This window comes from Eretmochelys imbricata, chromosome 24 (assembly GCF_965152235.1).
Source record: "Eretmochelys imbricata isolate rEreImb1 chromosome 24, rEreImb1.hap1, whole genome shotgun sequence".
NCBI classification, from domain to species: Eukaryota; Metazoa; Chordata; order Testudines; family Cheloniidae; genus Eretmochelys; species Eretmochelys imbricata.
The window spans coordinates 18,743,494-18,770,794 of NC_135595.1; the positions used below are offsets into that span (position 1 = coordinate 18,743,494).

A 27,301-nucleotide genomic window follows, 5' to 3' on the forward strand; every position below is an offset into this window, starting at 1 on the left:
ACAGAGCAGGAAACTCTCCGGCCTCAGGCCTGGCCTCGCCCAGCCCAGCCCAGTCTCCCCTGTACCCAGGGGGGCTCTGCCTGTTCCCTCCCTCCAGCCCCAAGCCCCCCTGCTTCCCCACTGGGCATCTGCTATCACCAGCCCCAAGCCCCCCCCTCCATTGTCTCCTCTCCAGGTAAACAGGGTCACCTGGGCCCCCTCTCCCCTCTTCTGTCCTCTGGCCGGACCCGGCTCATTATGTCACCGGGGTCCTCTCCCCACAGCCCGTTGTCCTCGCATGGGCCGGAACCGGCTGCGACTCCCAAGCTGGGTCACCGGGTCCCCAGTCACTGGGCTCTCCATTCTCCAGGCCATTGGCCGGGGTCCCAAGTTCCCTCGCTGGCCTTTTGTCCCCAGAAACTCCCTTTCCCATCCCCTCGTTAAACCAGTAACCCCCAGGGAAACTGAGTCCCACCCCCTCTGCCTGCAACCCCATTGGAAAAACAAGAAAATCCCCCACTTCATCACACCAGCGCTGGTGACTTTTAAACCAGGCGCGGGTGGTTTTCCGAGCCCTCTGCCCTTGTTCCCCCAGGTGTTAAGTCAGGGCCTGGCTCAGATCTGTGTTGTGCAGGGGGCAGCCGAGGTGATTCACGGGGCAGCAGTCCAGCAGTCAGCTCTGCAGCGCGGAGGAGAGAGTGGACGCGGGTGCTGGCAGCAGTAGCAAAGCTGTTACCCGCTGTGGGCCCACAGCTAGGGGCTGATGCAGAGCTCACTTCCCATGAGCTCCTCCCTGGCCCCCAGCTCTAGGCCCAGCGCAGGGGGGCGGGGCCATTCTGCAGGGCTCAAGAAGGGGTTTTTGTTGGCCGGCTGGAGTCAGGGCCTTTTCTTTTTCCTTGCCCTGGGAGCATCCACGCTCAGCCCCCCACAGGAGAGGGGATACGGCCGGCGGGGCTCCTGCCCTGAGCTCCTCCAGGGACATCCTCTTCTGGCGGCCGGCCCGCTTGTGCACTAGATCCAGCCTTGCACCGGTTGTGGGACTGGGAAGGAATTCTCCCGCCAACTCCGACTGATACACCTGACCTCTCCCCCAGTCTAGCCCCTGGACCCCACTCCCCTCCCAGAGCCGGGGAGAGAACCCCGGCGTCCTGGCTCCCAGCCGCTCCCTGCTCTAACCACTAGACCCCACTCCCCTCCCAGAGCCGGGGAGAGAACCCAGGCGTCCGGACTCTCATTTCCACTTGGCCATGCTGCTTTTAGGGGGAGTTCTGCCTGCCCCCCACCCCTGGGGCTTCTAGCTGGCTCTTTCCTGCCCCCCAGAGGAGATGTTAGCATCTGCAGGGCTGAGGGCTGGGAAGGGCCAGCCCACCTTCCTGGCTGCTCACCTGTTCATGGCCAGATGCCCTGACTCAGCCAGTGGCCAGGGATGAGGGCAGCCGCTCGCAGTTCATTTTCTGGCCTGTCTCCCTTTCCCAAACATCTGCCCACGTAGCCATCACAGGGCTTCCTGATCAGGCTCTCGCCCTCTGGCGCGTAGCGGGGAGTTTCTGCAATATTCATGAGGCCCACCTGTGCCTCAGTTTCCCTGTGTACTCTGCGTGGTTATGCAGGGGAGGCAGGAGTGTTATGGCTCCTCTGGGGCACACAGCAAGACTCAGGTGTGGGGGGAGCAGGCTGGCTGGGCTGCCGTGAATGGGGTCCTTAAGGAACCCCCCATCGATGCAGCATCCCAAAGAGATGAGGGAAAAGCCCCCCTGCCCAGACAAAAGGAGGTTCCCCCACCCCTCCCAGCAGGGCGGCTGAGCATCCCCACCCGCTGGAGTGAGATGGGACCAGCAGGGGCTAAAGAGGGGCAGCTGCTCTCCCCCAGCACCGAAGGGGGCCGAGAGCGACAGAACCCACCATGGCTCTGAAAAGCCGGGGGGATCCGACGTCCTCTGGCCGCGCTCCTCCCCAGCCGAGCTGCTCGCACCTCTGGGCTTGCGCTGGGCATCTGTTTGGGGCGCAGGGCAATGGGAGCCGGGGGTGCAGACCCAGCAGGTGGAAAGGGGACCCCCCCCCGTCACAATGCACAGGGACTGAACAGGGTGGGGAGGAAAAGCAGGTACCGGAGCTGGCGCGGGGTGGTGGGTCAAGGGTGTAAATCAGCAGGGCCAGGCCAGAGTCACATCGGTAGGGCCTGGCCCCAGCCAGGCTCCTGCATTCCTGGGGAGGGCTGGGGAAAGTCCTGGCTGGCAGCACGTGGGAGAGACGCAGGCCGGAGCCAGGGGCCCGAGGCGGGAGCCGAGTGTAAACAGCAGGGACGGCGGGGCTGGGTGACGGTACCGGAGGGTGTTTGGATGTGGCAGGAGCCAGGTGCCAGGGGCCAGGGCTGGTAGCCCGGGGGCCTGAGCTCACAGGGGAAGAGCTGGGAGCAGAGACTGGGGCCCGGAGACGGCTGGGGGAAGTCGTGCAGCTCCAGTGCTCTGTTTAGTGCTACTGCAAGGCAGCCAGCTCTGGGGAGGAGCCGTGGAAGGTGGCAAAGGGGAAGATGAACCATGCTCCTCGGGAAGCTGGTAATGGGACGGCAGCGTGTCTCCCCGGAGGCTGAAATCAACCGGGCGATAAATCATAGCAGCGGAGGTGCTGCGGGGAGCCGGGGCCAGAACCCAGAGAGGGAGAAAGAACGACCGCGTGGATTTATTAGGAGCTCCATTTTTCAAGAGTCTGCAGAGAGACCCCCCCTCCCCCACAGTGACCCACTAGGCCCCACTTCCGTCCCAGAGCTGGAGATAGAACCCAGGAGTCCTGGCTCCCAGCCCTCCTGCTCTAACCACTAGCCCCCACTCCCCTCCCAGAGCCTGGTAGAGAACCCGGGCGTCCTGACCCCCAGCCAGAGGGTGGCTGGAACGCCCCCAGGCTCTCCCATGCAGGGGGAGGACTCCAGTGACTCAGGCCTGCTGGTGGAGTCCCATGTCCTGCCCCAGTTTCAGTGACCTGGTGAGGGTGCCCTGGGCAGGGGTGAGGCTGTTATTGTCTGGCTCCGGCTAGGGTGACAGCTCCCACCTGCTCAACGTGGGGCACAGACTCATGCTGGGGATAAAAGGGCCCGCTGCCCTGGGAGGGGCGAGAGAACCCAGGCATCCTGGGGCCCAGCCCCACCCTGTTCTAACCACTAGGCCCCACTCCCCTCCCAGGGCCGGGGAGAGAACCCAGGAGTCCTGAATCTCACCCCCCACCCACTTCTAGCCCACTTCTAGCCGTGGCGTGGTGGGATTACAGAGAGAGCAAGAGAGGGGTCTTTGAGACAGAGGAAACCCTGTGATACCTGCACTGTTCACCAACCTCCTCCTTGAGGCTGGGCACCAGGACTCCTGGGCTCTATCCCCGGCTCTGGGAGGGGAGTGGGGGCTCATGGTTAGAGCAGGGTGGGTTGGGAGCCAGGACTCCTGGGTTCTATTCCCAGGTCTGGGAGAGGAGTGGGGTCTAGTGGTTAGATTGGGCGGGGGACTGGGAGCTCTATCTGCAGCTATGGGAGGGGGAGTGGGGGCTGGCGGTTAGAGCTGGGAGCCAGGACTCCTGGGTTCTCTCCCCAGCTCTGGGAGGGGAGTGGGGGCTGGCGGTTAGAGCAGGGTGGGGCTGGGAGCCAAGACTCCTGGGTTCTCTCCCCAGCTCTGGGAGGGGAGCGGGGGCTGGTGGTGAGATTGGGCAGGGGTGCTGGGAGCCAGGACTCCTGTCTTATGTTCTTCATCTCTTGCCCCATCTTTGTGTCTCTCTTTCTTTCCTTCCCTGCCACTCAGGAGCTCTCTGGGGCCGGTCCCTACCCCTGTGTCACATCGGGAGTTGGGGCGGGGGGGTCACAACTCAGCCCCCTAGGAAGAGCAGGGAGCAACGAATAGCACAGAGAATGTCTCCACCCCTCTTTCCTTCCATCCCTCGCTCACGTTTTCCATCCCAGCTGCCCCCCACCTGCCCCGGCCGGCCTGGCCGGATTCCCCAAGCCTGCGCCACCCGCCCAGCTCCCCTTTTTCCAGTGGGATGCGCCTGGCATCCATCCCATCCCAGCCGTGCACCCCGCCCGCTCCGGGCCCCTCCGCGCTCACACGAGCTAATTACCCCCTGGCCATTCGGCGTCGCTGGCAAACAGCTGGCTGGGTGCCCACGGTGGATCTGCCCTGTGGGTGGCACCCGCCGAGGGGCAGGGCCCCAGCGTGGGTATTTAGGGGGCGATTAGAGGCAGCTCTCGGGCTTGGCGGTGAAGGACAGACGGACACAGGACGGGCGACAGGAGCACCCGACATTTCTCACCATGGCCAGGGCTCTGGCATTAATTCTGCTGCAGGGGCTGGTAGCTCCAGGTAAAGGAGCCCCGGGGGCAGGGGCAGAACCGACCAGGAGGGCCAGGCTGGCTGGGGTGGGGGGAAATCAGGACGCCTGGGTTCAGTTCCCAGCTGCTCTCAGAAGAGTGACCGAGCCTTGGAGTCCCCGTCTGTGAAATGGGGCAAAGGATCCTGCCGTTGGTTGCGTTGGAAGATCAACCGGGGAGGGCCTGTCTCTCGTGGTGTGTCCGTGCAGCACCCAGCGTGGTCCCCATCTCTGTCCGGGGTCCGTGCAGCGCCCAGCGTGGTCCCCATCTCTGTCCGGGGTCCGTGCAGCGCCCAGCGTGGTCCTCATCTCTGTCCGGGGTCCGTGCAGCGCCCAGCGTGGTCCCCATCTCTGTCCGGGGTCCGTGCAGCGCCCAGCGTGGTCCCCATCTCTGACCGGGGTCCGTGCAGCGCCCAGCGTGGTCCCCATCTCTGTCCGGGGTCCGTGCAGCGCCCAGCACAATGGGCCCTCATGTCTGTTCAGGGTCCATGCAGCGATGGGGACCCCGGTCTCTGTCCAGCATCCGTACAGCAATCGGGGCCCCGGTCTCTGTGCAGGGTCTGTGCAGCCATGGGGCCCCCGGTCTCTGTCCAGGATCCGTGCAGCCATGGGGGCCCCGATCTCTGTCCAGGGTCCGTGCAGCCGTGGGGGCCCCGGTCTCTGTCCAGGGTCCGCACAGCCATGGGGGCCCCGATCTCTGTCCAGGGTCCGTGCAGCCGTGGGGGCCCCGGTCTCTGTCCAGGGTCCGTGCAGCCGTGGGGGCCCCGGTCTCTGTCCAGGGTCCGTGCAGCCGTGGGGGCCCCGGTCTCTGTCCAGGGTCCGTGCAGCCATGGGGGCCCCGGTCTCTGTCCAGGGTCCGTGCAGCCGTGGGGGCCCCGGTCTCTGTCCAGGGTCCGCACAGCCGTGGGGGCCCCGATCTCTGTCCAGGGTCCGTGCAGCCGTGGGGGGCCCGATCTCTGTCCAGGGTCCGTGCAGCCATGGGGGCCCCGATCTCTGTCCAGGGTCCGTGCAGCCGTGGGGGCCCCGATCTCTGTCCAGGGTCCGTGCAGCCGTGGGGGCCCCGGTCTCTGTCCAGGGTCCGTGCAGCTCCTGACGCGACGAGACCTCAATGGCACTCAGGTGTCCATTCAGCACCCTGGTCACAGGCGGGGTCTGTGCAGCACAGTGGTGGGGGGGGGGTCCCCAAACTTTTGATATGGTTGGGGGAGGTGAGGAGGAGGGACGAGAAATCCTCTCCTAGCATTGACAGGTCCGTGGGCCTATAAGGGACAATCCTGACCGGGGGGGGGGGGCGGGGTTGGGCTGCAGGGGAAGGACCCCAGCCCAAGCTGAGGGCTTGTTAGCCTCCCCCACGCAGCTGTGTGGTTAGCGACTCCCTCACCTCAGCCGGGTTTCCAAGCTCTTGGAGTGGGGGCTTTAGGGGCGTCAACGGGAGCTGAGGTGGGGGTGGGGGGGGGACAAGAAAGCCCAGCTCCAGGTGATCCCAAAACACCTGGGAAACACTCATGGCAAAAATCCTCTCGGAATTGGGGCTGTGCAGATCGGCTCACCCATTATGCAGGTGGGGAAACCGAGGCACGGGGCAGCATCCCTGAAAGGCTAGGGGAGGCACCAACCATGACTGGGAGCCATAGATAGAACCCAGGAGTCCTGGCTTCTGCCCCGCAACCACTAGACCCCACTCCCCTCCCACGCTGGGGATAGAACTTACCCCATACCCCCCCCCCCCCCGCCCTCCCCAGCCAGCCTGCCCCACGCCCTGGGACCGGATCAGGGTCAGCGCCCCCTAGTGGGGAAAGGCCCCGTGCGCCATTCCCTGAGCAGCCCAGCTCGGAGGCTTCGGGGTGGCCCCACCCCAGGAACAGGCTGTCCCGGATCCCAGATAAACACCCCAGCGTCGCCTCTCACCCCCTCCGGGGGGCGAAACTGGTACAATTTTCCCAGAGCGGAGGACAGACCTACCCCATTCCTTGCCCCTGTCCCGGACTCCTGGGTTCTCTCCCCGGCTCTGGGCGGGGAGTGGGGTCTAGTGCTTAGAGACGGGGGGGCTGGGAGCCCGGACTCCTGGGTTCCTGGCTCTGAGGTCCTATCTCCCCCCAGCCGCCTGCCTACAGTGCAAATCCTGCCACGGGGAGTTTGGCTGCTCGGTGGAGACAGAAGTGACGTGCCGCGAGGGGGAATCCAGCTGCCGGACAGCTGTGCGCAGCGCCGCCGTGTGTGAGTCCGGGGGGGCTGGGCGGCCTTCCCCGGGCTGGGGGCGGGGGTAAAGTTAGGGCACTGTATCATAGCCTGTAAAGCCTGAGGGGAGTGGGGGGCACTGGGGCCAGGGAGCATGCACGGTGGGGGGGCACTGGGGGAATACAGGGTGGGGGCAGGGACATGCAAAGGGATGTGGGGGGCATATAGACCCAGCTAAAATCTGGGGGGGGGGCATGGTCTCGAGGAGGGGGGTAACTGCCCCCCTTGCCCTATAGGAACGCTGTCTCCTGGGGGGGGGGAGGTTTCGGGCGCGGGGTGCCCTATTGGGGGGGAGCCAGGCGGGTTTTTGGGGTATCCTGGCGGGGGGGGAGAGGGGCTGCTCTGGAGTGGGGGGTGCTGTGAAGGGGCCCAGGCAGGTTCTCACCCGTGCCCCCCCCCCCCCGCACCCCCCCGCAGCCTTCCTGCGCTTCCAGGCCGTGTCCAAGGGCTGCGCTCGCCGCCCGCGGCCGGACGAGGCGCTGGAGCTGAGCTCGCATCTCCTGGCGCTGGCCTACCGCGCCCGGCACTGCCAGGGGGACCGCTGCAACGCCGCCAGCCTGGGTGAGCCCCCCTTGTGCCCCCCCGGGCCCTGCCCCCCCAGCTCCCTGCCCCGCGGGCCCCCCTGCCCCCTGCCCCCCCCGCGCCCGGCACTGCCAGGGGGACCGCTGCAACGCCGCCAGCCTGGGTGAGCCCCCCTTGTGCCCCCCCGGGCCCTGCCCCCCCAGCTCCCTGCCCCGCGGGCCCCCCTGCCCCCTGCCCCCCCCGCGCCCGGCACTGCCAGGGGGACCGCTGCAACGCCGCCAGCCTGGGTGAGCCCCCCTTGTGCCCCCCCCGGGCCCTGCCCCCCCAGCTCCCTGCCCCGCCGGCCCCCCTGCCCCCCTCCGCGCCCGGCACTGCCAGGGGGACCGCTGCAACGCCGCCAGCCTGGGTGAGCCCCCCTTGTGCCCCCCCGGGCCCTGCCCCCCCAGCTCCCTGCCCCGCGGGCCCCCCTGCCCCCTGCCCCCCCCGCGCCCGGCACTGCCAGGGGGACCGCTGCAACGCCGCCAGCCTGGGTGAGCCCCCCTTGTGCCCCCCCGGGCCCTGCCCCCCCAGCTCCCTGCCCCGCGGGCCCCCCTGCCCCCTGCCCCCCCCGCGCCCGGCACTGCCAGGGGGACCGCTGCAACGCCGCCAGCCTGGGTGAGCCCCCCTTGTGCCCCCCCCGGGCCCTGCCCCCCCAGCTCCCTGCCCCGCCGGCCCCCCCTGCCCCCCTCCGCGCCCGGCACTGCCAGGGGGACCGCTGCAACGCCGCCAGCCTGGGTGAGCCCCCCTTGTGCCCCCCCGGGCCCTGCCCCCCCAGCTCCCTGCCCCGCGGGCCCCCCTGCCCCCTGCCCCCCCCGCGCCCGGCACTGCCAGGGGGACCGCTGCAACGCCGCCAGCCTGGGTGAGCCCCCCTTGTGCCCCCCCGGGCCCTGCCCCCCCAGCTCCCTGCCCCGCCGGCCCCCCTGCCCCCCCCCCCGCGCCCGGCACTGCCAGGGGGACCGCTGCAACGCCGCCAGCCTGGGTGAGCCCCCCTTGTGCCCCCCCGGGCCCTGCCCCCCCAGCTCCCTGCCCCGCGGGCCCCCCCTGCCCCCCCCCCGCGCCCGGCACTGCCAGGGGGACCGCTGCAACGCCGCCAGCCTGGGTGAGCCCCCCTTGTGCCCCCCCGGGCCCTGCCCCCCCAGCTCCCTGCCCCCCCCGCGCCCGGCACTGCCAGGGGGACCGCTGCAACGCCGCCAGCCTGGGTGAGCCCCCCTTGTGCACCCCCCGGGCCCTGCCCCCCCAGCTCCCTGCCCCGCCGGCCCCCCTGCCCCCCTCCGCGCCCGGCACTGCCAGGGGGACCGCTGCAACGCCGCCAGCCTGGGTGAGCCCCCCTTGTGCCCCCCCGGGCCCTGCCCCCCCAGCTCCCTGCCCCGCCGGCCCCCCTGCCCCCTCCCGCGCCCGGCACTGCCAGGGGGACCGCTGCAACGCCGCCAGCCTGGGTGAGCCCCCCTTGTGCCCCCCCGGGCCCTGCCCCCCCAGCTCCCTGCCCCGCGGTCCCCCCTGCTCCCCCCCCCGCGCCCGGCACTGCCAGGGGGACCGCTGCAACGCCGCCAGCCTGAGTGAGCCCCCCTTGTGCCCCCCCGGGCCCTGCACCCACAGTGCCCCCAGCACCCTGACCCGCGGGACCCCCTGCCCCCCCCATGCCTAGTACTGCCAAGGGGGTGGCTACAACGCCCCAAGCCTCGGTGAGCCCCCTTGCACCCCACCCCATGCACCCCCAGTGTCCCACCGGACCCTGCCCCCCAGTGCTCGGCACTGCCTGGGGGACGACTGCAATGCCCCAAGTGTCAGTGAGCGACCCCGTCCCCTTGGGGCCCCCCGCACCTCCCCAGTGCCCTGCCTGCCCCCCCGCGGTTCCACCCCCAAACTCCCCCACCCCCTGCACTCCCAGCCATCCCCCACACCCCTGATCCCCCCACACCACCCGTGCTCCCCTTGCACCCAACCCTTCTCCCCTGTCCCTGTCCCCACCCCTGCAGCCCCACCACCTGCCCCCCAGCACCTGGCTCTGCCAGGGTCGGCTGCAGTGCCCCAAGCTTTGCGGGTGAGTCCCCCAGTGCTCCCACCCTGCCCCCGAAATCTCCCGTGTCCCCCACCCTGCACCCCCCTCACCCTTCCTGCCTGCAGCTCTACCCCCCCAGCACCTGCTACCCTGCACCCCCACCCTGCACCCCCGTGTCCCCCGACCTGCGACCCCACCCTCTGCAGCCCCCGTGCCCGTCCTGCCTGCAGCCCTGCACCCCTCGCCCCCTGATCCCCCAGTGCCCCAGCTGCCCTACTTTCAGTCCACCTGCAGCGTGCCTCCCCAGTGCCCCCCACCATTCCCCCAGTCCCCCGCCCCCACCCCGCCTGCAGCCCTGCCCCCGAGTGCCCCCACCCACGTCCCCAGTGCCCCACCCCACCCTGCCCCCACCCAGTCCTGCTGCCCCTCCGAATCCCCAGTGCCCCTCCCCTCCCACCCTGACCCCATAGGTGAGAGTTGCCCCTGCCCCCACTGACCCCTCCCGTCTCTCCCTGCAGCCCCAGAGCCGGCCACCCCCAACCAACTGAGCTGCCATGCCTGCACCTCCCAGGGCGCCTGGTGCCCCCCCTCCGCCCGCACCCAGCTGGGGTGCACCGGGGCACAGGACCAGTGCCTGGACCTGGACATCACCGGCACCCTGGGTAAGGAGGGCAAAGGGGGGGCGGGACGGCTGGCTGGGGGGATGAGAGATGGGGAATGATGGGGAGGGGAGAACAGGAGGAGGTGGGGGTGTAGCTGGGGGAGGGGAGAACAGAACTGGAGGTGCTGGGGGGGGAAGCAGGGGGGGAGGGGAGAAGCGGAGGCCCTGCATGGGGGGAGGAAGGTAGTGGGGGGAGGGGAAGCTGGGGGAGGGGAGGAAGGTAGTGGGGGGAGGGGGAGCTGGGGGGGAGAAGCTGAGGCCCTAGGGATGAGGGGGAGAAAGGCAGTGGGGGGAGGGGGAGTTGCAGGAGGGGTGAAGCAGAGGCCCTGGGGGTGAGGGGGAGGGAGAGCTGGGGGAGGGGAGAAGCGGAGGCTCTGGCGGGGGCGGGGGAGGAAGGTAGAGGGGGAGGGGAGAACCGGAGTGCTGGGGGTGGGGGTTGAACATCCCTGATGCCGCCCCCCCACCCAGGTGAGTTCACCAACATGAAGCTGAAGGGCTGCGCCAGCCTCCCACGCTGCCAGGACGGGCTGGGCTTCTACGCCGGCACCCGTGCCATCCATGCCCGCTGCTGCGACACGCCCCTCTGCAACCACCTGGACACAGGTACCCGCCCGGGGAGATGGGCCCAGGGGGCTGAGTCTGGGGCGGGGAGGAGGCGGGATACCAGGGTAGATGGGCCCAGGGGGCTGAGCCTGGGGCGGGGTGGAGGCGGGATACCAGGGTGGATGGGCCCAGGGGGCTGAGCCTGGGGCGGGGAGGAGGCGGGATACCAGGGTAGATGGGCCCAGGGGGCTGAGCCCGGGGCGGGGAGGAGGCGGGATACCAGGGTAGATGGGCCCAGGGGGCTGAGCCTGGGGCGGGGTGGAGGCGGGATACCAGGGTAGATGGGCCCAGGGGGCTGAGCCCAGGGCGGGGAGGAGGCGGGATACCAGGGTAGATGGGCCCAGGGGGCTGATCGGGGGGGAGGGGTTGGGGGTTTCAGGCCCAGAAGCTCATGAATTCCCTCCCCCACCGCCCCAGATTTCCTCATAGAGGGCGAGCCGCACAACGGGCTGCAGTGCTTCAGCTGCGTGGACGAGGACGGTGTCGGCTGCACCAGCAACTCAAGCTCCACGGTGCCCTGCATGGGACACCACAACATGTGTCTGGAGGGGATCGGCCGCAGCCGCACCGGTGAGCGGGACATGGGGCCTGTCCCCGCCGGGGGGGCTGGCTCCCATCCAGCCCCAGGGCGGGGACTGGGACACGGGGCCTGACTCCTCCGGGGGGGCTGGCTCCCATCCGGCCCCGGGGCGGGGACTGGCTGGCTCAGGGGGGCCGGGACTGGGACACGGGGCCTGACTCCTGCAGGGGGGGCCGGCTCCCATCCAGCCCCAGGGCGGGGACTGGGACACGGGGCCTGACTCCTCCGGGGGGGCTGGCTCCCATCCGGCCCCGGGGCGGGGACTGGCTGGCTCAGGGGGGCGGGGACTGGGACACGGGGCCTGACTCCTCCAGGGGGTCTGGCTCCCATCCGGCCCCGGGGCGGGGACTGGCTGGCTCAGGGGGGCCGGGACTGGGACACGGGGCCTGACTCCTGCAGGGGGGCTGGTGCCCATCCGGCCCCGGGGCGGGGACTGGGACACGGGGCCTGACTCCTCCCGGGGGGGGCGGCTCCCATCCGGCCCCGGGGCGGGGGGCTGGCTGGCTCTGGGGAATCCTGACCCTTTGCCCTCCTGCCTGCAGGTGGCGCCGACTCAGGCCTGGTGACCTTTAAGGGCTGCGCCACCCCGGCCATGTGCCAGAGCTCGCTGCTGGCCCTGGTGCAGGAGCTGGACGAGGCCGAGGTCTATTGCTGCACCGGGAGCCTCTGCAACACCCGCATCATGGACGGGCGGGTGGCCGAGGGGCGGCCCAGCCACCCCAGCCCCGCCGGCCCCGTGACGCGCCTCCCCCCCGCCCCCACCCCCGAGCCAGACTGCATCCTGGAGGAAGACGAGGAGGAGGAGGACGTGGTCCCCGTTGCTGGGGGCCACCCTCTGTTGGCAGGGAGCCATGGCGACCGGGAGGCGGAGACCACCAAGAGTTCCGAAGGGCGGGGCTTGGAGGAGGGAGGGGTCTTTGCCGCCGGGGACCACGCCGTGGTGCCGACAGGCGGACCGGGTGTCACCCCGTCCCCCGGCCACGTGGCGACAGGCGGCCACGGGACCGCGTCTGCCGAAGACCGGGACAACGCCGGCTCCAGGGACAACGCCTTCAGCGCGGGAGGGGTCTTTTCCGAGAGCAACGCCCCGCGGCCGACGGGCGTCCCCGCTGCCGTCGTCCTGGAGGGGAGCAGCCGCTCGGAGCCCGGTGCCACCGAGACACCGGAGAACGCCCGGGAGATTCCAGCGGGCGCCGGCCTGGCCCACGCAGAGGAGGAGGAAGAGGAGTGCGAGGAAGAAACCAATTACTCTGCCCGGGACCACATTACCGGTGAGGCCTCGGCCTCCGCCAGCAGCACCGAGTCCCCGCGGCTGGACCACGGTGACGGCCCTACCGAGGCATCATCCCTCATCAGAGCCACCACAGGTCTCGGTGCCAGGGTCTTCGTTGCCGAAAGAGATGGCCACAGCTCTGCCGATTCACTGTCCGGTGCTGGCAGCACCACGGTGAGCCCCGGCAACGGGGTCGTTGCCGAAGGAGCTGGCCACGGCACCACCAGTTCACCATCTCTCTTTGCCGCAGGCAGCTCCGGCACCGAAAGTCGCACCGGGTCAGCCAGAGAGAGCTTCGTGGCCGAGGGCAGCACCACCTGGGCCCCTGACAGCTCAGCCATGGCCTCTGGTGAGGCCCGCAGCACCGACGGCCCGACTCCCGGCTCCCCCGGCAACCGGATCGACGCCGTAGCCCACATCCCCTATCTCGCCACCAGGCAGAATGAGAGCGTCTTCTCTGAGGACAAGGAGGGAGGTTCCAGCCAGCCCAGCGCCCCTGCAGCCAGCCCCACCAGCACCGTCCTGGCCCCTGGAGGAGCCAGCGCCGGGTCCCACCGGGGGAAGAACAAGACCCTCTGCACCAAGCGCCCGGGAGTGGCTCTGGTCGACCACGGCCTGTCCTCCCACGACATGCCGGCGCAGGCCGGGCACGCTGCCCCTCCCAGCGCCCCGGCGACGGTCAGCAAGCCGGAGGGCTCGTTGGAGCGCACCGAGGGCGACCGGGACAGGCCAACCATCTCCTTCCCCATCACCGTGGAAACGCCCAACAACTCCCCGCGCGGTCCCCTGGGCAACGCCAGCGCCCCGGGGCTGGACCCGGTGGAGGGGCTTGTGAAGAACAGCAGCGGCTGGCTGTACACCAACACCCCGGGGAAGCCGCGCCCGCCCTACCCCAGCGGAGCCTCTGGCCTCGGCAGCAACCTTGGCCTCGTCAGCCTCACGCTCCTGCTCGCGGTACTGCTGCACTGAGCCCTGCGGGGAACCCAGGAGTCCGGGCTCCCAGCCCCCCTGCTCTAACCCACTAGACCCTGCCACTCCCTGCCCAGAACCAGGGAGGGAACCCTGGCGTCCTGGCGTCAGTTCCACCCATGTGCCAGCATAGCATCCGGAGCCTGCAGCCGAGCGGAAGGAAAGCCCTGGCCCGTACCGGAGCAGGCCGCCTGAGTCCTTTTGCGCTTGCCTGAGGGTGCATCCGTGAAAGTGACACTACTGCCCCCTGCTGGCTGGAATCGAAAGTGCTCCCCCTGTGTGTCATAGACCCCATATTGCTAGTGGCAGAGGGAGATTTCCCTCCTAGAACGGGGGCTGGGAGCGCCGTAATGGCTGCTGCTCCGAGGGGCCCTACCCACTCTATAGGTAGATATGTACAGATTGTCTCCAGCTCTAGACAGCCCTGTGATAGCTCCATTAACACTTGAGATGCTGGAGGGGTTTTTTTTATGCCTGTTAAAGGCCTGGATTGGAAGAGGGGGTGCTACACAACACAACACAGCACTGCCAGACCGCACATCCATAGGGCCACACGGGCAGACAACATACAAACGTACACCCCCCCACACCCATATACACACACACACTGTCCAAACACAACCACAAGTACACACAAGGTAGGCAGCGTGTCCAGACACACACACACACGAGTTTATTTTGCTATCTGTGAAGTCTCCTAGGGCTTAAATATTTATTCAAGAGGAACTTTACCCTATCAGACAACAGCCCCTGGGGATGGAGGGAGGGGGTCTCTCCCGTTTGCCCCCTTCCCGTTAGTGCCCCATGTTGCAGGGGAAAGGGGGTGGCGTGGTCTCACCCCTCAGCTGGTTGGCTGCCGATGGGGCCAGTTACTGCCCTGGGGGGGGGGGTGGATTACCCACCACCCCCTCTCCCCCAGCATCGCCCCAGCCAGTTCAATGATCCCCCCTCCGAGTTGATGCTTAATTTATTGCTGTGTCCTTTGGCAGGGGGACGGGACCGGAGCCCGGCGCGGTCTGGCTCGGCTCCCCTCTGCTTTGCCCCCGCGGCGCCCCCTGCCTGCAGGGCGCCCAATAAAAACCTTTCCTTCCTACGCGTCCACTGCCTTTGACTGACAGAGCCTGGGATGGGGCGAGGGAGGGTCCGTCCCTACCACCCCCCTCCTCGGAGACATTCCCCCCCATCCCCCCTTTCCTCCGTCCTGCGGTCCCCCTTGGGCCCCCCCCCAGCTCCCCTGATGCTAGCGAGGGGTCCCCAGCCCTGGGCCGAGCCCCCTGCGCTTTCGGACTCTGCCCCTAGTAGGGGCCATGGCAGCTCAGCGACTAGATTAGTGGCCCTGGCTGAGTTTCGGGGGTTGGGTGGTTTGGGGGTTCCCATGAGACCCTGGACGGACACACCCACACCCACACCCAGGCTGGCTGGTTGCTTCAGCCCTCTCCTCGCCTCCTTTGGCAAGAGTCGGCCCCCACAAGCGGCCTTGTGGGAGGGATGGCTGAAGGGTTCCTGGAAAGGCAGAAGTGGGGGCTGATGAGCGAACCCAGGAATCCTGGCCCCCAGCCAATCCCCACTTTGACTCACTAGACCCCACTCCCCTCCCAGAGCTGGGGAGAGAACCCAGGAGTCCTGCCCCCCCAGCCCCCACACACCCTCACTGGATCCCTATAGCTGGGCACATGGAGCCGGGATGTGAGTCGTCGGGGCTGGGCCGGGGCCAGGAGGGTTCCTGGGAGAGGCCGGGAGAAACCACCCCCACCCCAGCCTGCCATGGGGCACGGCCATGGCTCGTCACCTGTGCCCCTCCGTGCACCCCACCAGGCGGGGCCTGACCCTGCCGGCTGGCAGGCTGCGGGGCGGGGGGAGCTGGGGGCACGCTATGGGGGGCTGCTCAGGGGATGGGAGAGGGCCATAGCAACTGTCTGAGACTGTGGGGGGCAGCAGGCACAGAGCCTGTGGGGAGAGGGCTCCTGGGGGGCTGGCACTGCTAGGTAGAGACTCAGTGGGGCAGGGATATTAGGGGGCACAGGAGGGAAGATGCTGGGGGACAGTGGAAGGAGCCCCCGTGGAAGCCAAAAAAGGACCCTGACCCTGTCCCTGGGACACCACCTGGATGGGGGGGGCTGGGTTCCCAGGGTGGGGCAGCACGTGTGCAATGCCACAGTGGGGGGTGAGCGGGGGGGGGCAGGTGGCACGTCAGGAATTCCCGGTGACTCAGTCTGACCTGGGTTTCGGGGAGGGGAGGGGCCTCTTGCAGGTGAGACATCAGCCCTGTGGGAGGAGAACCCAAGAGTCCTGACTCCCAGCCCCACCCCCACTCTACCCATTAGACCCCCCCTCCCCTCCCAGAGCTGGGTTAGATCTCAGGAGTCCTGGCTGCCAGGCCCCCTGCTCTAACCACTAGGCCCCACTCCCCTTCCAGGGCCAGAGAGAGAACCCAGGAGTCCTGACTCCTAGCCCCACCCCCACTCTAAAGACCCCCCTCCCCTCCCAGAGCTGGGATTGACCCCAGAAGTCCTGGCTCCCAGCCCCCCTGCTCTAACCACTAGACCCCACTCCACTCCCCTCCCCTCCCCTGGCCAGGGATAGAACCCAGGCATCCTGGTTCCCAGCCCGCCCCTGCTCTAGCCACTAGACTCCACTTCTCTCCCAGAATAGATGCGTTATGAGGTCACTGGCTGACCCATCGCTTACCTCAACCCATCCTGGGCGCTTCCTTCTCCTTTCCTATTAGACCCACGTCACGGTGAGGCACACGGGCCTGGTGCCCTAGGGTGTGGAATGGGGCAGGACAGTTGGGGGCAGTTCTCCCCTCCCCTTTGCTTCCCAAATCTGGTCCTGGCTCCCCGGGGGCCTGTGTGGCAACTGGGGGGCTGATGGGACTCGCTTCTGGGCAGGGCCCCAGACTGGGCTGCAGGACATCTGGATCCTTGTCCCAGCTCTGCCACAAACTCCCCCTGTGACCGGGAGCAAAGGGCAGTATGCCCCTGCCTCAGTTTCTCCAGCTGTACAATGTGGTGTCTGTTTAGGCTGGGAGCTCCTGGGTGTGTGGTCTGCTTTCACCATGTGTCCCGGCAGCACCTGTAAGGATGGGACCCCAATTTCAGTGGGGGGGGTCTGTGCAGCACCTGGAACAATGGGGGGGCCCCCAATCTCTGTCAGGGGTCTGTGCAGCACCCGGCACAACAGGGTCCGATCTCGGGCGGGGATCTGTGCTGGGGTTTATCCATCCCAGCCACATCCCTCCCAGCTTTCTCTGCACCAACCCTCCCACCAACTTGTCTAGCCCGTGGGTGCCACCGAAGCGTTGACCCCCATTGAACTCAAAGGCCCAAGCAACATGGTGGAGAAAAGCCCTCGGGGTTAAAGGTTCGTCAACCCTCAGCTCTGCTGGGCAGGAGGCCGGGGAGCAGCTCCCCCCACATGCTCCCCCGGCCAGAGGACTGGTCCCCAGTGAGCCAGGACCATGGGGCAGGGCAATGGGGCAGCCAGGCCAGAGGCTAAAGTCCCGTCCTTGGCTGGTCATTAAACCCCCAGCCACACTGGGCAAGTGACAAGCAACCAACCACCCCTGGACAGGGTCCCGGTGGGGAGGCGGAGGGGTGGGAAGCAGGGCTGTGTCTGGGGGGCAGGGGGCAAGTGGAATTGGGGTGGGCAGCTGTGGGGGGATGGGAAGGGGTGCTGGGGATTGGGCAGTGGGGCTGGTGGGAGTGGGCAAGGGGCTGTGGGGGAGGGGAAGTGGGGCTGGGGGCTTGGAAGTTGTGGGGGGATGGGAAGGGGTGAAATCGGGGGGCAGGGGGGGCAGGACCGGGGCTAGTTTTGTCCAGCTCAGGAGCGGGAAGTGGTTTGTGGGTTTTTTGTCTAATTCCTGTTCCCGGGTTCTGCTGAACACGAACCGATTTTTTGCTTGATAAAACAAGTTGGTTGGGGGGGGGGCACGGGGGCATTTGTGTGTGCGACAACCAGGATGTGTGTGTGTGTGATCTTGACAAGCTCTCGCTCCACCCCAGCGGGCGGGGGGGCATCTGGGCCCGGCGCTGCATTTCTTCCATCCATGTTCTGCTCAAATCAGCTCCATTTCGCAAGCTAGCCGGGGATTTCTGTAAACGGGGGCATGTGTCACACACACACCACAACCACACGGACACACACTGACACACACATTCCAAGGCCAGAAGGTTTCTTGTGACCTTCCAGCCTGACCTGATACAACAGGCCAGAGAAAGTCTCCACTCTGCTCCCAGAGCTGGGGAGAGAACCCAGGCATCCTGGCTCCCCGGCTCCCCCACCCCCAACCACTAGACCCCACTTCCCTCGCAGAGCTGGGGAGAGAACCCAGGTGTCCTGGCTCCCCGGCTCCCCCACCCCCAACCACTAGACCCCATTTCCCTCACAGAGCTGGGGAGAGAACCCAGGCATCCTGGCTCCCCGGCTCCCCACCCCCCACCCCAACCACTAGACCCCATTTCCCTCACAGAGCTGGGGAGAGAACCCAGGCATCCTGGCTCCCCGGCTCCCCCACCCCCAACCACTAGACCCCATTTCCCTCACAGAGCTGGGGAGAGAACCCAGGCGTCTTGCTCCCCGGCTCCCCCCCCCCCCAACCACTAGACCCCATTTCCCTCACAGAGCTGGGGAGAGAACCCAGGTGTCCTGGCTCCCGGGCTCCCCCACCCCCAACCACTAGACCCCATTTCCCTCACAGAGCTGGGGAGAGAACCCAGGCATCCTGGCTCCCCGGCTCTCCCACCCCCAACCACTAGACCCCATTTCCCTCACAGAGCTGGGGAGAGAACCCAGGCATCCTGGCTCCCCGGCTCCCCCCCCCCCACCCCAACCACTAGACCCCATTTCCCTCACAGAGCTGGGGAGAGAACCCAGGTGTCCTGGCTCCCCGGCTCCCCCCCCCAACCACTAGACCCCACTTCCCTCGCAGAGCTGGGGAGAGAACCCAGGCGTCCTGGCACCCAGTCCCCTCATTCTAACCACTCCTATTCTGGTGCTGTAACAGGGCATCACCCCAGGATTCTGCACCCCATAAAAGTCCGTGGGGCACCCCAGCTGGGCCAGAGCCATGTTCTGGGGGGGGACACACACCCTCCTTCCATGGCGGCCTGGCCCCAGGGGCGGGAGCAGGGCTGGAAAGCCCCGGCCTTCTGGCTCCTCACGGGCCCTCGGAAAGCCCCAGTAGAAGAGCTGTTATCCTCCACTGGCATTGGCCACAAGGGGGCGACATGACGCAGGGTCACCGCCCCACACAGGACCATCCACCCCCTCCCCCAAACCCTGTGGCAGCCCCCACAGGGTAACCCCCAGCTGTCCCTCCCCAGGCAGACCCCCCCAGCTGTTCCCCCCCAACCCATTTCCTGCCGATGCTCTAACCACCCCGCCTCCCTCTGGGAGCCCCCCAAGGGAACAACCCAACCAGACCCCCCGCCCCAGGGGGACCCCCCCAGGACCCCCTGCTGTTTCTCCCCCAGATACCGCCTACCCATCTCCCCTAAGAGCCCCCACGAGGTAACCCCCCAGCCCCTCCCAGTGGGGACCCCCAGCACCCCCGATGTTTATCCCCCAGATTACCCCCCCCGGCTCTACCCCACCTCCCCGAAGAGCCCCCGCCCCACTCCTGAGCTCCCCGGCCCAGCCCCGCAGCCGGGGGGGGGGGGGAAGGGGTGTGTCCCAGGCGCGGACGAGGTGTGGGGGGGAGGTTCTTAAGGCGGCCCCTGCGCGGGACGGCAGCACACATCAGCCAGAGGCAGGACGGGGCGACAGCGTTGGGGTCGCAGGTTCGAGCCCCGAAGCCATGGAGTCTGTGTGGGGCTGCATCCTGCTGGGGGCGCTGCTGAGCCAAGGTACTGGAGCCCGGACGCCTGGGTTCTCTCCCCGGCTCTGGGAGGGCCGTGGGGTCTAGTGGTTAGAGCGTGGGGGGGGGTGCTCGGATGCCTGGGTTCTCTCCCTGGCTCTGGGAGGGCCGTGGGATCTAGTGGTTAGAGCGGGGGGGGGGTGCTCGGATGCCTGGGTTCTCTCCCTGGCTCTGGGAGGGCCGTGGGGTCTAGTGGTTAGAGCGGGGGGGGGGGTGCTCGGATGCCTGGGTTCTCTCCCCGGCTCTGGGAGGGCCGTGGGGTCTAGTGGTTAGAGCGGGGGGGGGTGTTCGGATGCCTGGGTTCTCTCCCCGGCTCTGGGAGGGACGTGGGGTCTAGTGGTTAGATCTGGGGGGCTGGGAGCCAGGACTCCTGGGTTCTCTCCCCGGCTCTGGGAGGGCCGTGGGGTCTAGCGATTAGAGCGGCGGGGTGGGGGGGGGAGGTTGCTCGGACGCCAGGGTTCTCTCCCCAGCTCCGAGGTGCAGCTGTGGCTGCAGGATTTGCCCCCCCCCCCCCGCCCCAGCAGTGGGGCGGCAGGGCAGGATGCGAGCTGGCGGCCAGGTGGGCGCGGACACGGGGAGCCGCTCGGTGGTTTTGTCCCGGCTCTTAGCCCTGAGTCAGATCCTGAAGGGGGAGGGAGAAGAGAACCCAGTGGGGGAGGGGCAGGACACTTCCCTGGCCAGGTGGGGGCTCGGCAGGGGGGCTGAGCCCCGTCTTAGGAGAGGGCTGTGAGCTGGGGGGGTCCCCTCCCCCGAGGAAGGGCCAGGAGTCCCCTGGGGGAGCAGATCCTCACCAGAGTTCAGGGCCCCCTCTCAGGGGGAGGAAGAGGTGAACTCAATCCGCTCATTTCCCCTTAGCTCTGATTCACCATCAGCTGGGGACTGCATGTGGTTAGAGCCGGGGGGGCTGGGGGCCAGGACTCCTGGGTTCTCTCCGTGGCTCTGGGAGGGGAGTGCAGTCTAGTGGTTAGATCTGGGGGGCTGGGAGCCAGGACTCCTGGGTTCTCTCCCTGGCTCTGGGGGGGGAGTGCAGTCTAATGGTTAGATCTGGGGGGCTGGGACTTCTGGGTTCTGTTCCGATTCCTCCACGTCTCTCCGCCCAGCGGCTGCCCTGCGATGTTATTCTTGTGATGGGGACCGGAGCTGCCAGGAGATGGAGGACTGTGGGGAGCAGCAGGGACAGTGTCGCACAACTGCCCTCACCATGATCTCCCGTGAGTGCCCCCCAGTGACCAGCTAACCCCCGGCTAGCCCAGCCCTGGGCTCCCCTGACCCAGCCCTGCTGGTGCCCCTCACTCCCGACCCGCAGCCCCCTCCCAGCCCAGCCCTTGGCTCCCCTGACCCAGCCCTGCTGGTGCCCCTCACTCCCGACCCACAGCCCCCGGCTAGCCCAGCCCCGGGCTCCCCCGAGCCAGCCCTGCCAATGGCTCTGACTCTCTCCTCCACCCCCCAGGCTCCGGGGTCTCCGATCGGATCCAGAAGGGCTGCGACGTGCAGGGGAAACCCAACAACTCCATCTCCTTCGTCTCCCACGGGCAGATTGTGATGCTGGCGGAAGAGCACTGCGCTACCGACCTCTGCAACCAGGGGGTGCCCAAGGGTCAGTCCATGGAGCCGGCGGGTCCTTCCCCTCCAGTCTGTTCACCCTCCCCCGGGGGTCCCGTTGTCCCCTGCTCACCCCGCCTCTCTCCCCCCACAGCCGTGAGCCCCTTCCCCTCCAATGCCAGCCTGGATTGCCTCTCCTGCTCCTCCTCCGACCACTCCTGCTCCAGCCCCTCCTTGATGCGGATCCGGTGCCTGGACCCCCGGGAGCAGTGCGTGGACATCGCAGCCATCTCCATGCCCGATGGTGAGCAGGGACCCGTCCCGAGACCCCCTCCCTGCCCCACATAGGGGGCCCAGGCCCCAGCACCTGATGGGCCTCTGCCTCTTTGCTGGAGACCCCCTGAGCCAGCTAGCCCCCCAGCCTGGGGCCGGATGGGGGCCAGCGCCCCCTAGAGAGGACAGGCCCCACGTCCCATTCCTGGCCCCCCTAAGCCAGCCAGTCCCCAGCCTGGGGGCAGATGGGGGCCAGCGCCCCCTAGAGGGGACAGGCCCCACATCCCATTCTTGGCCCCCCTGAGCCAGCCAGTCCCCAGCCTGGGGCCGGATGGGAGCCAGCGCCCCCTAGAGGGGACAGGCCCCACGTCATCCCTGCTCTCTCTGTCCCCAGAGTTTCCCCAGGACGAGCGGCGCATCAAAGGCTGCGGGCAGATCTCTCGGTGCCAGGAGCCCCTGGGCTTCCACAACCAGGACAGCTTCTACCTGCTGCAATGCTGCAACTCCAGCCTGTGCAATAATGACGCCCACGGTAACCAGGGGGCTGCGGGTCGGGAGTGAGGGGCACCGGCAGAGCTGGGGGAGGGAGCCCAGGGCTGGGCTGCAGGGGGCTGCGGGTCGGGAGTGAGGGGCACCGGCAGAGCTGTGGGAGGAAGCCCAGGGCTGGGCTGCAGGGGGCTGCGGGTCGGGAGTGAGGGGCACCGGCAGAGCTGGGGGAGGGAGCCCAGGGCTGGGCTGCAGGGGGCTGCGGGTCAGGAGTGAGGGGCACCGGCAGAGCTGGGGGGAGCCCAGGGCTGGGCTGGGAGGGGGCTGTGGGTCAAGAGTGAGGGGCACCGGCAGAGCTGGGGGAGGGAGCCCACGGCTGGGCTGGGAGGGGGCTGCGGGTCAGGAGTGAGGGGCACCGGCAGAGCTGGGGGGAGCCCAGGGCTGGGCTGGCAGGGGGCTGCGGGTCAGGAGTGAGGGGCACCGGCAGAGCTGGGGGGAGCCCAGGGCTGGGCTGGCAGGGGGCTGCGGGTCAGGAGTGAGGGGCACCAGCTGGTTTTCGGGCTGCCCAGTGATCCATTCTGACCCGGGTTCAGATTACCAGGAATCCCCCCTGCCCCTGAACGGGGTCACCTGCTTTGCCTGCGAAGGGAACTCCAGCCATGGCTGCACCCCAGAAAACATCACCCGGTTGCAGTGCCAGGGGCCCATGACCCACTGCATGGAGGCTGTGGGGAGCCATGGTGAGTAGCTGCAGAGCCAGCTGGGGGCACCATGCTGCGGGGGGTGGGGCAGGGGCCATGGTTCTGTGGGGGGAGAGGAGTGCAGGGGAGGGGCCACCAGGCTGGGGGGAGGGTGGGGGACTCAGCGGGGGGCAGGGGCTGGGGGCTCGTCGGGGGCACTATGCGGTGGGGGTGCAAGGCTGGGGACAGTGGGCACCAGGCTGGGAGAGGGGCTCAGCCGGGGACGCCAGGCCATGGGAGGGCTGGGGGGCTCAGCAGGGGCACAGGGCAGGGGGCATCTCGCTCCAGGGGGTCTGGGTGGGGGCTTGGGGGCCGGCTCCGGGCTCCGTCTCACTCTCCTGCCCTCCCTCCCCAGCGCTGAGGGGGCCGGGCGCCATGCTGAAGGGCTGCGCCACCCCGGCCTGGTGCGACGCCCCCTACACCTCCATCTACAAGCGCCTGGCCGGGGTGCAGGCCCGCTGCTGCCGGGGCAACTTCTGCAACAGCCGGATCCAGGCGGGCGCCCTCCCCCCGGCCAGGAGGAGCCGGGCCGGCCGCAGGCTCGGGGCCCAGCCAGCCCTGCTCTACGGCGCTGCCCTCCTGGCCCTGCTCGTCCTGCTGCCCCGCAGCTCCTGATGCCCCGCGGGGAGACCGAGAGCGGGGCAGCTGGGAGCCAGGACTCCTGGGTCCTCTCCCCAGCTCGGGGAGGGGAGGGGGGATCTCGTGGTTCGAGCAGGGCGGGCTGGCAGTCCAATGAATCTGTTCTCTCCACACACACGCTGTGTGAGCCACCCCTGTTCCCCTGGGATACCTCCATGGATTTGAAGGTTCATAATTTATTTTCCCATTAGGCTAAGGCCTGTCCGACTCAGTCCGTCCGCTGGGGTCCCTCCCCAGCCCCTCACCCCTCTGCTGGCAGCTGACAGGCTGTGACCCTGTTTTATTATTATGATGATGGTTATTTTATTCTAATTTATGGTGCTTTTGTTATTTCATTAATAAACTTTATTTTATTGTAATTCCTGCCCTGCCCAGCAGGGGGAGCTGCCTGCAGTTCCTGTGTGGGGGCGGGTCTGTGTTGGGGGAGGCGGGTAGGGAAAGGGAGGTTGGCTCCAGGAGCAGAGTGGGGGAGGCCCCATGGGGTGATTTGGGGGGCGCCTGGATTCCCCTGGGCTACAGGGAAGCGAGAACATGGGGGCGTGTGTGTTTGTGTGACACCCCACCACCACCTCACAATCACACCTGCACAGTCGTCCCCCCCCCCACACCCACACACACCCTGGGACCTGTTGTGGCTGCCTTGTTTTGCATGTTTGTGGCACTGGATATTTGAGCGCATTGTGTTGGCAGCTTATGTGATGTTTTTGGTGTGTTTGTGGCTTTGCTGGACTACGTTGCATTGTGTGTGCTCAGGTTCTGTTGGGAGTGTGGCTTTGGGGGGCGGTTAGAAGTGTTTGTTAGAGGTTGTGAGTGTGGATGGATAGTGCCTGGGGCGCTGTGCGTTGGCGATTGTGGCGTGTTTCTCTGTGGGTTTGGGTGTAACTGTGGCGGGGGGGGGGGCATTTACGAGTTGTGTTTGCTTCTCTGGTTGTTTTTGTGGTCTATTTTGCCGGGGCAGGTACGACTGTGAGTGTGATGCTCTTCCCAGGGAATTGGGGTGTGTGGTTTTGTGTGTGGCTGCTGAGGCGTGGGGTGTGTGGTTGTACATTCAGGCATCTGTGTCGTGCTGCAGGTCCGCTGGCCACGCAGGCTGGGAGTGGGGGGAGTTTGGACGGTGTCTGTCCCCCTGCCACCACCCTGCTGGGGGTGAGCCCTGCTCTGTGTCCCAGACCTGCCCCCCAGAGCTGGGGACAGAACCCAGGAGTCCTGGCTCCCGGCCCCCACCTGCTCTAACCACTAGACTCCACTCCCCTCCCAGAGCCAGCCTGGGCCCCATCCCCCTCCTCTGAGTCCCTGTCCCCCGAAACCAACCACTCCCCTGATTTCCCTTCCCTCCCGCCAGCCCTCCTCTAACACCAGGCCCATTTCCTGCTCCCCCCCAAGTCCCTGTGACCCTCACCCCACACTGCCCCCAATCCCCCGACAAGCTCATCCTGCCCCGACCTTCCCCCCGATGCCCCACCCCATCACTGCCTTGCCTTCACTACTTCGTATAAACAGCCCCCGTGGTGCCCCACCCCAGACGTGGCTGCATACGTGGGGTCGATCTCCGGGCTGGATGGTGGCTCTTTGTTTGTGTCAGTGTTTTTGAACCTGACAGTTACACACATGGGGCCGGAAAGCAGCCGTACGGGACCCCGGGGCTTTGCCAAGACCCAGGGGCTGTTGAAACACCCCCAGGGACGGGGTGGTTCCGGCTCCCTGCTTGCATCAGCCCTCTTTGGGAAAGGTGCCGTTAAGCAACCAGCCTCTGTCAGCCCAGCAATAAACAACAACCCAGGGCACTGGGGGGGGCGCGTGGCTTTATATGGACTGGGGGGCGGGGCAGCTCGGACACAGCCACCTCCACCGAAGGCCTTACACTCTACAAGGATCGTTCCGCCCATTTGACAGATGGCAAAACTGAGCCCTGCAGCAGGGCCGTGACGGGCTCCGAGGCCTGCGGGCAGCCCGCAGCGGAGCTGGGGTGAGCACCCGGGTGTCCTGCGGCCCAGCTTGCCTCGCGAAAACCACCTCCTGTCACAAGCTTTCAGTCTGCCTGCCTCGCGAAACCCACATCCTGTTACATGGCGTCTGATCTCCTCTGACCTGCTGTGACGAAGTGGGACTGTTCTTAATGTTTCCTCTGAATAGTGTGGGGGGGCCTCAGTTTCCCCTAGGCAGTTCTCAAGTATCTAGGGGGTGGGGTAAGGGTGTATGGTCATTGCAGAGCCCTAGAGGGCAGGTGTGTGCAGGGGTCTGGACACAGACAATGGCCGACAGCCTGTTTCCTGGCCACTGATGGCCTGGGCCCTTCCCCCCGCAAGGTGAGAGCTAAAGGGTTGGAGAACAAAGGAATCAGGTGATCTCCTGGCCCGGGAAAGGGGAAAGCCCAGAGGAGGAGGGGCTGGAGGGAGTTTCAGTTTGAGGCTGGCTGGGACATGGAGTGAAGGGCAGATGGGGTTGTCTGGCTCACTGCCCCCCAAAATGGACCCAGCTGAGGGGTCCTGTTCTCTGCACCTACAAGCTCTGTGTTAGACCATGTCCCTGTCGTCTAATAAACCTTCTGTTTTACTGGCTGGCTGAGAGTCACGTCTGACTGTGGAGTTGGGGTTTAGGACCCTCTGGCTTCTCCAGGACCCCGCCTGGGCGGACTCGCTGTGGGAAGCGCATGGAATGGCAGAGGAGGCTGAATGCTCCGAGGTCAGACCCAGGAAGGGGGAAGCCGGGTGAGCTGTGTGTCCTGCAGACAGGCTGCTCCCAGAGAGGAGACTGACCCAGAGTCCTGCCTGGCTTCATGGGGAGCAGTTCCAGAGCATCGCCCGGGGACTCCGTGACACCTGCCCCAACCTGGTCCCTGCAGGAGCCAGAGCAGGGCTGTGAGACGCAGCCCTGCGGGAGTTAAAACTGCCCAGATGGAGAATCTCATCCCCACGATTCATTCCCTGCCCTGGTTAACACCGACGCTTATTCCCAGGGTGAATTTATCCAGCTTCAGCCCCCAGCTGCTGGCTCACGTCCCCGCTTCCTCTGCTCAACTGGCCGGCCCTGAGCCAATCTGCTCCCTGCATCGGGACGGAGAGACGGGGAGCCCGGAGTCTGCTCTGGGCTCAGCACAATAGCTAGAGCTCCTGGGGTCGCTCGCTCTGCGGCTTCGAACCCGCAAATCGTCCTCAGGGGCTCTGCTCTGACCAGTGTTTTCCCTGGGAATTGAAATGGGGGGGGGCCGCCGAAGGCTGAGACCGTGAGGACGAAGGGGGGCTGTATGGCACCATCATAAAAACTGAAAAATGTTTCACGACAATTTTATTAAATACAACTCAGGTTTTAAAATCATCACAAAAATAAACGTGCTCATCTCTAAGGGGTCGCAAGGACTCCTCGTTATTCTCACAAAAATTAAAGTTGGCTAAATTAAATGTGGTGCCCAGAACTGGACACAACCCTCCAGTTGAGGCTTAATCAGGGTGGAGCAGCGCGGAAGAATGACTGCTCGTGTCTTGCTTTCAACGCACCTGCGAATCCAGCCCAGAAGGACGTTCGCTTTTTTTTGCAACAGTGTTACCCTGTTGACTCGTATTTAGCTTGTGGTCCACTCTGACCCCCGGATCCCTTTCCGCAGGACTCCTTCCTGAGCCGCCATTTCCCATTCTGTGCGTGTGCAGCTGATTGTTCCTTCCTCAGTGGCGGACTTTGCATTTGTCCTCATTGAATTTCATCCTATTTACATCAGACCAAGTCTCCGGTTTGTCCAGCTCATTTTGGATTTTCATCCTCTCCTCCAAAGCACTTGCAACCTCCCAGCTGGGTATCGTCCGCAGACTCTATAAGCGTGCTCTCGCTGCCATGGTCGAAACCACTGATGAAGATATTGACAGAACCAGACCCAGAACTGATCCCTGCGGGACCCCACTCGGCACGCCCTTCCCGCATGACGGAGACTTGCTGCACTCGGGGGGGGGGGGGGGTTTCACACCCCTCAGCGAGGAAGTTGCAGGGCTGAAAAGTGCTGGTGTAGACAAGCCCTCTATTTGCCCGGTTCCTGTCTCTGGAATGTCTCCCGTCTTCCACGACTGTCCCAAGATCATCACGCCCGGCTCAGCTGTCTCCTCAGTCAGCTCCCTGAGCGTTTTCGGACGTGTTTCATCAGGCCCTGGGGATTTGAGGACATCGAACTCGTCTAAGTCCTTTTTAACTTGTTCTTTCCCTATTTTAGCCTCTGATCCTACCTCATTCTCACTGGCAGTCGCTATGTGAGACGTCCACTCGCCACCAACCTTCTGGGTGAAAATCGAAACAAAGACGTCATGAAGCAGCTCTGCCATTTTCTGTTTTTGTCTTTCCCCCCTCGTTGAGTAACGGCCCTGCACTGTCATTGGTCTTCCTCTTGCTTTGAATGTATTTGCAGAATGTTTTCTTGTTTCCTTTTATGTCCCTAGCAAGTTTGATCTCGTTTGGGGCCTTGGCCTTTCTAATTTTGTCCCTACAGACTTGTGTTATTTGTTCATATTCATCCTTTGTCATTGGACGGAGTTTCCACTTTTTGTAGGACTCTTTATTGAGTTTCAGACCATTGAA

The 27,301-nt window shown here is 66.4% G+C and overlaps 1 protein-coding gene across 1 annotated transcript; it reads left to right on the plus strand.

Moving 5' to 3' along the window:
* Positions 1–18,955: 18,955 nt before the first annotated feature.
* On the plus strand, positions 18,956–23,055 carry PLAUR (plasminogen activator, urokinase receptor). Its single transcript, XM_077841264.1, has 7 exons — positions 18,956–19,053; positions 20,165–20,275; positions 20,515–20,661; positions 20,761–20,910; positions 21,274–21,411; positions 21,959–22,105; positions 22,461–23,055. Exons 1-7 carry the CDS (start codon positions 19,005–19,007, stop codon positions 22,718–22,720), a joined length of 1,002 nt encoding a protein of 333 aa, XP_077697390.1. The 5' UTR covers positions 18,956–19,004; the 3' UTR covers positions 22,721–23,055.
* The last annotated feature ends 4,246 nt before the right edge of the window (positions 23,056–27,301 follow it).